Raw genomic sequence first — 14,287 nt, 5'->3', positions numbered from 1 at the left:
GAGAAAGAAGCACATTAATGTTTGATAAAGAAACCGTTGTCTGCTATAAAGCTGTTCGGCTGTTCCCTGTCAGGCGTTTTCCTCTCAGCAAGTGAAGCTTCCATGGAAACACCTGCCATTATTTCTAATATACTATTTAGTAGAAGTCTCCCTGAGGCCTTTCATTTACTATGCATTTATTTTCTTTAAAAATGCTCACACCATCCCCACGAAGAGACAAATTTGACCTTTTTATTAATAAGTAGCCAAGGTGGGGGAGGCCTTCCTTCACTTACCCCAGAATTGTGGCTTTTGCTTTTTTCATGAAGAGATTGGGTGAACCCTCATGTGGCCTGCTGAACAATTTTTGTGACATTACTCTCAAAACTCACTCAAATTATAGATTGAAAAAATGAAATGATGGCTGAAGAGGGCACAGAATTCCAGCACCCACAGTGGGCAGGCAGTGGGGCCGACTTTAAACTGCAATCTGGCCTGTTGATTGGCCACCTCTGCTTTGCTGTGTGACCCTGAGTGGCCTTTAACCTGCTCATGCTTCAGTTATGAATATAATAAACTGACTATATCAAATGAAAAACTATTTGGTACTAATACTCTCCAGATGTATTATTATGTGCATGCAATGCATTGTTCAAATCATATCATAATACATTACTGTTGTGACAGATAGAGGGCGCTATCTTCCTCTTGAACCCTCAAACTATACGCCAGACACCAGATAAAAGTCCAAAATAATGACTTTTTATTATAATAAAGTGCACAAAGCACCCTCCTCTCCACTATACTCATATAAATAAACAATAATCACTACAATCACAATCCACCACTCCCAGACGCGTTGCCACCCTTCCACCTAGCTCAGCTCAACGCTCTGGTGTCTTTCTCAGTCTTTTATAGTCCCTGACCCGGAAGTGTTTCCAATCCTTCAGTCAGATCAAAAGTCCTCTTCTTCATCCCGAAAGTACGTCATTGCCTCTGTCGCCTTGACTAAGACGTACTTCTGGGTTATATGTGAAACCAAAGCCTCTGTGCCTTCCTGCAGTGTCCCCTGGAGGTCCCCATGTTATCCAGCATTGCCCATGATGCCATGCTGGAACTCGGGGCACCTCTGTGTTGCTTGCAGGGCTCCACCTGGCGGCCTCGGCCGAGATGAAAGGCAGGCCATATCCCACACTGTATATAACATCTTTTATCAACAATGTATTAAATGATCATTTTCTGGAACTTTTTAGTGGTGAGTGCTGCCCTAAGTGACTAGGTTTGAATCCCGGCTCAGGCTTTCAAGATTGAAAAAAAAAAAGTTATTACTTGAGACAACCCAAAAAGAGAAAGGGATGAAGGAAATACTCAAGAAAGAAGGAAAGAAGCAAAATCGTATTTCATTCATGAACCAAAACAGAGTAACAAAATACAACCCATTCAAATGAAAATGAGCTGGCGAGTGCAATATGATGTTTCCAAAACCCTCCAACAAACTCAGCATCCAAAATCTTAAACATTTCAGTTCTTAACAATAAGTGGAAATCCCAAAACTTTAAACAAAAAATGCAATAAGCAAAAACAAAATCCCTATTCTCATAACGCACAATAAAAACCAAACCAACTAAAGCCGCCAGATAAGGATTGAGAATACCCAAAAGGAGCAAGCGAATAGAACTCGGAGCCAATGTCATGCTAGCAAAAACACTTTTAGTAGGACCAGGAGATAAGACAGAAGTCAGAAGGCAAAACAAGTTAGAAGCCAAGAAAATCACACCTCGGAATAGTAACAAGGAATCACAGTCAGAAGACAGCAACAAAAGGGTCCACCCCAAAAGTTTTTTAAGAAATTATTGTATTACACTGTTGAGTAATTGAGTATTACACTATTGAGTCATTAATTTCGAGAATAACTTCTTTCAACAGAAAGCCAGAGGAGGAAGTGCTCTCAAAGGATGAACTTGTAGTATGTTGCATTGTAATGAGGAGGCCATGACCTTCGAGGACACACTCCTGATCTAATGATTGGATAAAAAATGGATGGTGGCATCCATCAAAACAAAATGGCAGCAAAGATGGCAATAAAACTTCACGACAGAAAATGAAAGCGACGAATCAATACATGGGCCGCAAAATTAGATTCCTTGCCTTGTAAACCTCCCAAAATGAATGTAAGACTGTGACGTTTAATACACAAACAGCCATAAAATATTTTAAATACCCAGACCATAGAGGCAGGGGGCCAACCTCAATGCTGTGCTCTTTTTCACCTTTTATTAGTAGCAATTCAAGAGAAATCGAAATTGCAGGGATAGTTTCACTATTGCAAAATAATAATAATAATAATAATAATAATGAAACAATATCATTTTGTGACCAGATAAATTTGTGCTCAGGAAGAAAGGGGTTTAATAAATATGTAAATACGTTTTTCCTCCATATATTTCCATCTCACCTGCAACAAGTGCTTGAGGTGGAACCAAATAACTGGTGACACTCTCTTTATGGCGGTACATGAACATTTGATCAAATAGTTCAGGTAGATGATAGGGTTTCTCCCATGAGGCTTTGTGATACATCAGCATTCAAGCAGGAGGTGGGCAAAAAGGTGACGTGACTCACCAACATGCTAAGAAAAGGTGGGGTGGAGTGGTGGCTCTGAGGCTAAGAATTTGCACTGGCATCCAGAAGGTTGCCAGTTTGAATCCCTGTCACTGCCAAAAGAGATCCTACCCTGCTGGGCCCTTGAGCAAGACCCTTTAACCTGTAATTGCTCCAGGGGTGCTGTACAATGGCTGACCCTGCGCTCTGATCCCAAAGGGGTATGCAAAAATTGACATATAAGGCAAAATATAGAACAAAAAAAATAAATACTTCAATTACAAAGTACAGTGACATGCTAAGAGCTTTAGCTTTCTCTCAAGAAGCATTGAGCGCCAGAATACACCATCATTTGATTAATGGGAGTGTGTTTATGTGTGTGTGTGTGTTTGGGGGACCCACATGAAGATTCATGAAAAGGTGATAGTACAGTGATACTTCAATCATTATAGTACAGTGATTGGCAAACAAAGTGCTTGGGCTTTTCCCCGGGAAGCGTCACCATCATGTGGGATACACCACCATCTGATTGAAGAGTATGGAGTGGGGAATTCCCCATGAAGATTCACAGAAAAATACCGGTATGCTAAAAAAAAAAAGTGCTGATAATCAATGTGAGCACCGGCCACTTCAAGCGCCGCCTGCAAACGTGTGTCATGGCTAATGCAGGGACTTCGGCTCTTGTCAGGTAGCAGGAGTAAGCTGGGGCTGATGGGAGGAAGCCTTTATCAGCGCACACAATATTTTGCCCCGGCAAAAGCAGCATCTCATCTAAGGCTGCAGCTACAGTGTTTTCTTCCTTTCTAATCTGAATAACAATTTCATTGCCACACTGGATTACAGCTTTTGTCTAAAAGTACGTCTCTTTGTTTCACTGTGGGCTGTGTGGATCCATGTAAACTTTCCAAAAGACTTTTTTCCCTTGTTAATTTTCATCAGGGCCCTTATTATGAGAAATATGCACGTCCAAAAAGGGTGTGGTGTTGCTAAACCCTTAAGGAGCAATGGTCCTTCCTGTCCACCCCCCTCCTGTTTTTTAAAACTCCAAATCACTCTTTTCAGTTAAACTAATGGTTGCGAAACTGCCAAAAAAAAAAAAAAGAGAGAGATATACTGTGAATTTCACAAAACTATATGCAGAACAAATCTCATCTGTTTTACTCTTCATACCTATTATATTTTGTGATGTTTTGTTTTACATTACATATGCAAACAATTTTGTTTTACATACGTTTTGTACAAATGACTAGCAAGCAGTGATTCCATATGCACAGCTAATAAGCAGAGCGTGAATAACGCATTATGGTAGTCAATGCTATTAGAAATAAATGCAGAGTTTCATTTTATTCTAACATGAGGTCATTGGACACTGAAGCCAATACTGACTCCAGAGGACACAAGCAGAGCCAGTCAATCCCTTAGGTGACATAGTCGGCCGCCTAGGGCACCATCTTCTGAGGAGTGCCATTTATGAAAGTTAAGGGGTACATGCCAGACACCGAGGGGGAACGCCCCATTTTCGAACTCTGTTGATAATGAATGGGCACCGTTACAGGCCGGCCACAATTCATGAAAGTAAAAGTGCACACACTCAGTACACCAAGAGTCCATACACAAAGGAGTGCCATTTGTGCTACTGAAGAGGTGTATGATTTGGACACCAAAGGAGCATAAGTTATCAACGTTTAATAATACCAACTATCCGCCATAGACAACAAGGGTCGACATCTGTCCATCCTGCCTTGGGCCCTAAATAGGCTTTGACCAGAACTGGACAAAAGGCAAGTGCCAGGCCTGGATGGAATGCAAATTCCATATATTTCCCACTCGCACACTCATACTGAGCCAGTTTAGAGCTGGCAGTTGTAAATATGCATGGAACATGGAATGAGTGTGCCAACACTGGACAAATATGAGCTGGTTTGTAAACGAACCCAGGGCCAGGGAGTTGTGAGCCACAAGTGTTATGAACTGTACCAGCATATTGTCACATTGTAAAAGAAATCCATCCATTCATCAGGGGAACAATTTCTATTTCAGGGTCACAGTGGCTTAAAGCCTATTCTAGTAGCATTGGGTTCAAGGCAGGAATCCTCCCTGGAAGGGACTTCAGTACTACATTTAAAAATTATTTAAAAATTAGATACAGCATGTTGTACTCAAACCCACATACTCCAGTTTAGGGTCCCAGCGGGCTGTAGCCTATCCTGGCACCATCAGATTCAATGTAAGTGCATACCAGAAAAGGAATTCTAGTATTACAAAAAAAATACTTTACCAAAAACACTTGGCTTGGTTTTTGTCCTGACATGAAGTGTGAATTGTGGGATCTTCTGTACAGAGGTGTTTGTCCAGTCAATTCAATTTGTCACCTGTGGACTCCAATCACATCTCTAGGAGAATCAAAGCAAAAGTTGGAGTGCCACAACAAAGAGGGAGAGAGGGAGGTTGGGAGCAGGTGCTGATAGCGCATTGTCACACCCACCACACGACAGATCACCTGGATTGGGACCCGAGTGCAATGGGTGACACCTCAGCACCACACTACAAAAGGGCAAGTTTTTTTTTTTCAGAGTGGCTGGAGTGCCAATCCTACCACCAACCCCCAAGTTTTCCTTGTAAGTTGTAGGACCTCCTTGCAGGCCTGGATGCAGGTCACAGCCAGGATGGAGCAATTGCAGGATAAGGGCCTTGCTCTCAAAGCCCCTGAAAGAAATTTGTAAATCTTTCTGAAAGCACATTTTCAATGCAGTTATACTGTTGCCCTGTTTCGGGGATTGTTCCTCCATTGTGCTGCAATAGGCTCCAGTTCTGCAGCAAGCCTGCTTGGGTCGGGTTGCAAAATGTTTGTATCAATAGATGAATAGTTTATGGGTTATCGATAGGCTGTGTACATGTCCCAAAATGGAACACAATTACTGTACTAACAACATATTAAGAGCAGTATAGCTTTCTCGGGCCTACCCCTTGCAGTTTCGTGCACGTTGTCAAACGTATATTAAATCTGTTAGAAAGATATTAATAAACGGTGCGCAATGCATAAAAACGTGACTGTCAGAAAAAACGAGACGTCTGGCAGCCTAGCTATTAAGAATAGAGTGATATGCAAAAATGTCAAATGTTCCCATTTCACATAAAATGTACAACATAATCAAGTGTTTAGAAGGTGAAAGGGGTCTTAATATTTCTTGAATCCACCGTATGTGGCGGGCGCGTTTGAGGATTCCAGGGCCTGGTATGTACGGACGACTTATCCATCAGGTCATTGGGCCGTTGCAGCTGGAGTCATAGTCGCCGTAACTAAAAAAAGACAGTTTCTTTTTATTATTCACCATATATCTCGAAGGCGTGAACAGATTCACGAACCAAAACGGCGCATCTTATTTCCTAAACAAACCTGGGAACGCACTAATGTTTCAGAAATTTCTGAGGACCCCCCTGCGTAATCCGTACCCCCGTCATCAGAGACACCATGGACAGGCGTGTTTGTAAGCGCTAGGGTGCGTCTGGGCACCTGTGGTGTACACTTAATGCTATGTGCGTGCAATGCCTTTACGTGCCCACAGACGACCAAGGTGTAAATGTAAGCGTCACGTCTTTTATACGTGGGCACCAGTCTGTATCTGCAGGTTGGTATACTCTCACACACGTCCGTAAGCGTAAGAGTGGCACCGGACCTCTATGCGATACAATGAATTAAGAGTGTGCGTGCGCGTGCACGAATGTCAGCACGTGAGTGCCAGCGGGCAACTGTTGTAAATGAGTGTGGGTGCGCGTGCGATGACAGCGAGAGTCTGTGCGTTGCTGCTAATGAATGTATGGATGCACGTGAAAGTTGTTCACACGTGGGTGGCTGCTTGTGGTGAATGGGTGTGTGGATGGTGTGCCGCTGACTAGTGGAGCATATAACGTGCGTCTCGGGGGTCACTCAAGTCCCCAGACCCTGGTATCTAGGCGAGCGTGCGCCGCCTGTATGTTTATTTAGTAAGGGGCGGGGTTCCCTTTAGCTACAGACAGCCACGCCCCTTCCCCCCGCCTCAGCAGAAAAAGATGAGGTAATCCTCCTCGCATCCCCTCCGGAGACCAGTGAGCGGAGAGAAGCAGAAATCGGCGAATTCAGTAGGGGAGGAAGGATGACAGAAGCAATCTGCACAGGAGAGCCGGCGGCGTTCTCGGCTGCGTGACGGAGCTGGCCGGGGATACCAAAATCCGGGGCGGCAAAGAGCAGACGAGACGAGGCAGTTGTAGTGCCCAAACTCGGCGCCGGTGGCCACCATGACGGAGCGCTGCAGCCTGTGGAGTGCCATTTCGGCAGCGGCATGCTGCTTCTACCGGGGATCCTTCATGCAGGTGCAGGTGAGAGACGAACCGCTGCATGCAGTACATCCTCACAGCAATCTTAGGAGTTCGTGTTTGCCTAGCGAGACACCAGGGTGGGTCACCTGTTAGGGGATAGGAGACACGGGAACGCGCGCCAGGCACCTGCCCCTCCAAGCCACAAGGAGCCACGAGGGCTGGGCTGCCTTAATGAACAGTTAAAAATCCTTCATTAGCGTCTTGAAAATTGTGCATGTGTTAATATTGCAAATGCACATTATTGTGTGTAGCAGATTCTAAGAGGGGATGAACATAAGATTGAGTGTCTGAGAGAGGAGTGTGTGGCCGGGGGCAACAGCCCGGAATCGGACCAGGTCTTCACGTGAGAGAGAAGGTGTGCAGTTTTCTGATGTGAGGATGCTAATGCTGGTACCTCACTCGGCTTTGACAGTGGGATTGGCTGAAGAGATCCCCACTATGTGCGAGAGAGGGTTAGTGATATGGGTAATAAATTTGCCATCTGATTGCAGTTACAGAAAAACCAGGTGTGCAGCCGAGGTCTTCAAAAATAGTGCCACAGCACTCGCTCATTATGCATAATGGGAAAATCAAACTTCAGAAGCAGAATGAGCTGGGTGGGCTACACTTTTTAATTCAGACATCTGTTCTGTAGCTCTTCATTGCGCATCTTGGTGTTGCAGCTTTAATTGCATGAGTCACTAGCTGAAGAGGGCACTCGGTGTTGCCCTGCGTTGAATCGTTTTGACCCAGCCGCTCTCTTTGCCAGGTGATATGTCTGTGGAGCTGCGGGAAGGCTTTGTTGGCTTTCCTGCTGATACACTAACTAGAAATACTGGAGATGAAAGGTTTATTTTAAGACAAGATAAAAGGCGTGTTCTGATTTATACTTAAAACAAATCACAGATTCAAAGAGCAAATAGATCACAGCACCACAGCAATATCTAACTGCAGTCAAATGACTACAGCACATCTCATCAATTACATTTTACACGTCAGTACATAAAGCTGGTACTGTGGGGGAAAACAGTGATCATTTCATCCTTTAGTCAGATAGCAACACTCACAAAGGATCTCATTTTAGTTTGAACATTTTTCACTAAATGTCTGATCAAGATTCAATCTGAGTCATCAAATATGGGTGGGGTGAGGGATACTACTGCCACCTGACAACCCCAAAGGCCCAAGTTGAAATCCCAGCCCACTTGCAGATTATGAATAGTTGGTACATTCTGTAGGAAACGTGTCCTGGTGCTTTGTTTTCCTTCTGTGTGTTAGGTTAGGAGGTTTCTCTGCTTTGGCCAGCTATTGAGTGAGTATATTTAAAGAGTGTTCTGTTTGGTATCCTGTCAATGGTTGAATCGTGCTTTGAGCCAGATGTTGCCAGTTCTACAGAAACCAGAAAATGGATAGAGTGACGGATGCTGTCTTAAAATGTAGCCAATAACTCAGTGCCAATTACATTCAAAGATGATTAAATGATAATGGATCATTTGGCTTTTGCCAAGTGTAGGCAGTACATTAATACCAGGTACACTCTTAAAAATAATGGTTCTTAAACAGCACTTTACTGGGTTGTGTGGTTCGATGCTTGACAAAGAGCCACTGCATTCTTGAAGGGTTCTTTGCATATAAAATATGATCTTTGGGCTTTCAAAAGGTACCTTATTTGTGTACAAAACTGAAATCTTTAATGGACAGCAGGCGACCCAACAGGATACTGACAGGTCCTGAAAACCAGAACTTCGCCGGCGTTATTTGTATGCAGCAAGAGTCCTTTTAAAATCAGGAATCCCGTGGTATATCTCAACTCTGTTATCGTCCATTCATGGCTATTTATTAAACCTAAAATCCAAACAAATAATGGTTCCTTCTAGGACCTTCTTGTGGATGGTTCTTTTGGAAACCAGAAAGAAGAAGCACTCTGGCACCTTTATTTTTAAATGTGTACCCGTTTTTACTCTGTTGCTATTTTTACATATTATTCACATTAAATGGCAAACAAATGAAATAAATGACAATTGTAGAGAAGAAAGTTAAAAAAAAGTTAAATCCAGGCCAACTGGCATATAGGGTGCCAACATAACTTATTTTCATGATATGTTTTGTACTGCTGCCATTTTTAAGCTCTTCTTGTTAGCGATGTGTGAATTGCGGATTGTATTAGTAAAGTAACATAAGACGTACAGTTCATTCTAGTCAAGGCAGAGTGACCCGTTGTGTGGATAGGTGACACGGCATAACTTCTTAAACTATGGGTCGTTACACGTTGTGGGTGGCATGCTGTCTGACTTTGGATTACACAGAATTGTGCATCACAATAGTACTGAATGGGTAAGGGTCGTTAATGGTTTGCAGAATGTCTTGTGTTGGCTCATAGATGTAGAAAACATCATTGCTTTATGTCTGCAATTCTTTAAGGGGGACGCCCGGAGGGTTTTCAAGTGGAACATTTTTAAGGTGAAGTGACTTGCTTATGGTTACACTGTGTCAGTAGTAGGGTTTGAAGTTCGAAGCCTTAACCACTACACCGCACTGCCTGTATGCAATTGTCTGTCTTACTTTTGTACGTGTTGTTGGTTGTTTTATTAGCTTTTTATTCTTCAACTAGTGACTGGGAGCCCGATCGAATTGGGCTACAAATTCTACGTTTGTGAAATCCATACTTTCTCTGCAAAGAATTATTTGTTTTTTAAGTTCTTGAAATGATTTTGTTATCATGGCACTGATTTGTGCTTAAAATAGACCTTTTCGGCCGATGTAATGAAGAGCTTCCTGTTTAAACGGGACTGTGAGACGTGAACTCAGCCCTTTGGCGCACCTCATTTGATTTTTTCCAGCAAACAAATATTCAAAACAAACCATATTTTCCGACTCTAATCAGAGTCAGAGTAATAGTTATGTTGCCGTGGTCATTTTAGATCTGAGATCGGCTAAAATTTAAACAATGACCATTGTTAATAGCCAGCCGTCATTACTGTTTGCCAATAGATGTCAGAAGGACGGATGCCAAAACCGAACTGCTCAAAGATAGATTTCGACGTACCAAGCAAATGGCTTTATGTTCAAAATTATTTACTGTTCCGGAGTTGTCGCAGAGTTATGGTCAGTTGACGATGTTAGTCCTGGAAAGTACACCCCACCAAACCAACGTTCCAAAAACCAACCGAACTTACAATTATCTGCTCGAACCAACACCGACTTACTATACTCGGCCATCCAGCGGCATCACCGAAGCATTCAAACATTCTTAGCCAATCATTCAATGGTGCGTCCGCGTTTGCCACGTTATGTTCTAACTACAGAGGCAGTCACATTGCATGGTTCAAACTTGTATTGAGTCAAGGTATTGACGCGAAAACCATAAGTACGGGGTATTGACGCAAACACCATACATACGGGGTATTGACATGAACACCATACATATGGGTAGTATCAAATTATATATAAGGATATTATGCTAGTGAAGTCAGCATATCTCTATTTTTTATGAACATCTCTTGTTTGGCATCACCATTTTTTAGTATGAACACACTGGTGCCGTCATATTCTTTGTAGAATATTTCCGCTGTTGATAGCCAAATGACCTGTGATGTCATTGCCCTGCTGCTATAAAAGAAAACCTATCTGTGCATAGTGATTTTGTAAAGTTTGGTTTGCATTAGTTTGAAGTTTGGTGGCCGGTATTTTTGACCAAGATCCATGCCTTTAAATACCTCTTGGGCACAGCCATCAGCAGTATGTCTGTCTGCATAGAGAGTGTTGCCCTAGTTGAGAGGTTTACTTACCTTGGCAGTGACATTCATGTCTCTGGTGACTCTTCCTATGAAGTCAGTAGACAGATTGGGAGAGCATGGCGGGTCATGAGTTCGTTGGAAAGGGGTGTGTGGCACTCCCGATATCTATGCAAAAGGATGAAGGTCCAAGACTTTAGAATCCTGGTGTTTCCTGAATTGTTATATGGTTGTGAGACATGGACGCTATCTAGTGATCTGAGACAAAATCTGGACTCCTTTGCTACTGTGTCTCTTCAGAGAATCGTTGGGTACTGTTAGTTTGACTTTGCATCAAATGAGTGATTGTTCATGGAGTCCCAAATGAGGCATTGTGAGGGAGCGTCAGTTACGGCCATGTGGCGCGAATCTCTGAGGGTGATGTGCCCTCATTGTTGAGGACCCGGGTGTCTGGAGGGGCCAAGGGGACACCCATGTAACACCTGGCTGTGGCAGGTAGAGAGTCATTTCTGGACGGTGGGACTGGACCGCATGTCTGCCTGGGGGGTTGCCAATCAGGATCCTGAACTGTTTCGCCATGTGGTGGGTGCGGCAACGCACTGTACCAGTGCTTACTCCCCAACCTGACCTGTATTTTTGACTCCTTTTTGGTTTTCTGATCCTTTGCTTGTTTATGATTTTCCCTCCATTCACTTCTTTCAACTAGAGTCATCTCCTGACTGTTAATTTACCATCTCAGTATTCTGACTCCATTCTGGTCCTACCATAAAAAACATCAATGTTGCCAGTGTTAAAACCTAAAAGTGAATTTAAAATACGAGACCACTGTTCTCATGTTGACTCTTTATGTGTTAATCTAATATTGTGATTTAGCTCTGTTACTCTATTTTCACCTTTTTAGACATTATACAGTACTGCCGTTCTTGTTATTGTAGTTCCATCCTAGGCAGATTGATCTTTCTTTTTATATCTTGGATCTCCATGAACTCTGTTGAGTTTTCCATTTCAGATTTCCCTTTTCCTGTTAATCTTTGATTTCAGTCAGTTGAAGACCTTTGTGTTTTGTTCAGCAATTTGACTGGGAAGAGAGATGTCTTTCTAGTCTAGCCGGGTCAATTTGTTGTTGCACCTACTAGCCTGTTTTGCCGGAGGAATACAGTTTTAACAACATCTGAGAAAAGCTTGTGCGAATGGTAGGCACCTTGAGCTGCAGGCTTCAGTGCACACTTATTCTCGTTAAACTGAAGCAGATTTGAGCCGCATACCAGCAAACAAGCATACTAAGCAGAAGGAATGTCACATTTGCACAAGAAAGGCATGTTGTTTTCAGGCGAGTTCAGCTTCATATGTACACATGGGCAGCAGGGACTCATTGCCTCTCCGGGGAGGCCAATATCCTTATTAACACCCTCAAACTGCTCCATTGCTTAAGGGCTGACTTAGAACAACCTGGTCTCCTGGATGAGCTGCCTGTGTCTCCTTAACAAGGTATACATGTTAAAATCGTTTCCATTTCTTACCTTGCTGTTTTCTGCTTTAGTTGAAGTGCCTCATAGGCTCTCGTGAGAGCAGGAATGCAGCAGGCAGCCACAGTTATATCTGAAAGGGAAAATGCAGCTGTGAGGAAAGGGCAAGCATGGGCTTCATGTTTTAATTCCAGCACTGAAATATCAATGGCACATTAAAGCTGGTAGCTATTTGAAGCGGAAGATGCAATCGTGTGTCAGGTCTTTTTAATTGGAATGATTTTATTCTCAGTGCTGGAGGCAGTTGGACAGCCAGGTTCTCTTATAACCAACGGGTTTCCATATTTGTTGGTTAACCTTAGAAAGGCAGAGCATTCAATAGAAACCTGAGGAGGAGGAGGAGGTGGAAAAGTTATAAACAACCAGAGTGAATGCTACATACTTAATGGCAGAAGGTAGTGAGTGCTAGTGACATTTTCAGTGTCATATAACCCATATAATCCAAATCCTATTATGTAATATCATCTATCGCTGAATTTTGCTCTGTACTTGTAATATTTCTATTGCACTCTTATTTTATATTGAGGATGACTTGTGTTCTGTTCTGTGTATTGTATTGTATTTAGCCCCTTTTTTGACACCCAGTGCATGCCAAATCTACCTGGAAAGGGGTCTCTTTTTGAACTGCCTTTCCCAAGGTTTCTTCCATTTTTTCACTACTAGGGTTTTTTTTGGGAGTTTTTCCTTATCTTCCTAGCGAGTCAAGGCTGGGGGGCAGTCAAGAGGCAGGGCCTGTTAAAGACCATGCATCACTTCTTGTGTGATTTGGAGCTATACAAAAATAAATTCTATTGTATTGTATATAACCAGCAGTTATAACAAGCAGTTAAACAGACGCCTTAGAGAATGGCAAGGATGACTTAACAGAGGATAACCGTTCACTTTGTTTAATTGGACATGATGTATATTTTCTATCCTGGATTTATAAAAGATGGTAGAACATTTTTTTTTCAAGCAAGAAACTATCGACACATGAAATAAATTACCAACTACCATGGTGGAGAGTAGGACTATAGGGTTATAAGAACAAGGTCCCAATGATTATTGTGAGCACCTAAACTGGGAGACGCTAAAACGAGAACGCAGAAATGAAGTCAGTGGAGCAAAAACCTAAAACGCAACCCTAACTGCCCGAATTTCACCACTAATTATAACACGAATAGAGAAAATTTTTTAATTAAAATTATGCAGCAAGGGATATTGAATTTCAGTGGCGTGGCCATATTTAACCCAGAGGTAATTGAACTGACCACCAGATTGACCCATGTAGCAGAAGAATCTGACCAATCAGAAATTGCGGTACACTACGGTACTGCTGAAGAACAATGATCACAGCCCAGCTGCAGCCAAGAACCCTTGCGATCACGTGACGAATAACGCAAATAAAAAACGAAAGTAAAACCCATAACATACAACATAGGGACCCTCAAAAATATCAACTAGATATGAATGGGATGGACAAGCTTGTTGGGCTGAATGACCTGTTCTCATCACAGCTGTTCTAATGCTCTGAAGACGGGAGGCCTTAGAATTGCCATGTTAATTCAATATTTTCATATCATACGATTTTTCAACCTGCTTAATCCAACTTAGAGTCACAGTGGGCTCCAAGGCAAGGCAAGAAACATGGTGCTGTCCATCGCATGGTCTATTTATGCACACACCCGCACAAGTCCAGTTTGGAATAGCCAGATAATTTAAACTACCTGGTTGTGGACATGTGGGAGAAAAAAGCAGAGCACCCAGAAGACAGCTAGTGGAGACATAGGGGGCCGCACACACAAAACCAGGAGAAGGTGAGTACCCCGGTTAGGGCAGAGATCTGGTTTTTTAAAAATCTGTACTTACATTGACAAGTACACTTCTGGAATTCTCCCTTTCACAGACACTCCTACATCAGTAACGATTCGAGTGTTGCCCAATGTAGCGGAGTAAGAGTAGCGTTTCTTCTTCACAAATGTACTCAAGTAAAAGTAAAAAGTATGGTGCAGTAAAACTTTTTTTAAAAAGTTACTCAAGTAAATGTAACGAAGGAAATGTAACTCGTTACTACCCACCTCTGATACTCAGTATATATATCATTTTGACCTGGTCATTTTAAAAGTAGCTCAC

General features: G+C 42.6%; 1 protein-coding gene across 5 annotated transcripts in view; it reads left to right on the top strand.

Moving 5' to 3' along the window:
- sh2d3ca (SH2 domain containing 3Ca) overlaps positions 1-14,287 on the top strand; it is a 278,210-nt gene that overhangs the window by 133,630 nt on the left and 130,293 nt on the right. Inside the window, exon 1 of one of the 5 annotated variants that reach the window (XM_039762775.1) lies at positions 6,539-6,936. The exons of 3 other annotated variants lie outside the window; for them this stretch is intronic. In XM_039762775.1, the coding sequence (XP_039618709.1) occupies positions 6,856-6,936 (81 nt within the window). In that variant the 5' untranslated portion in view covers positions 6,539-6,855. Of the gene's footprint in view, positions 1-6,538; positions 6,937-14,287 lie in introns of those variants that run through there. One more of the 5 variants, XM_039762777.1, reaches the window with a different exon arrangement.

Source organism: Polypterus senegalus, chromosome 9 (genome assembly GCF_016835505.1).
Source record: "Polypterus senegalus isolate Bchr_013 chromosome 9, ASM1683550v1, whole genome shotgun sequence".
Lineage (NCBI taxonomy): Eukaryota > Metazoa > Chordata > Cladistia > Polypteriformes > Polypteridae > Polypterus > Polypterus senegalus.
The sequence above is the reverse complement of the archived record's forward strand: the minus strand, read 5'-3'. Positions and strand labels throughout refer to the sequence as shown.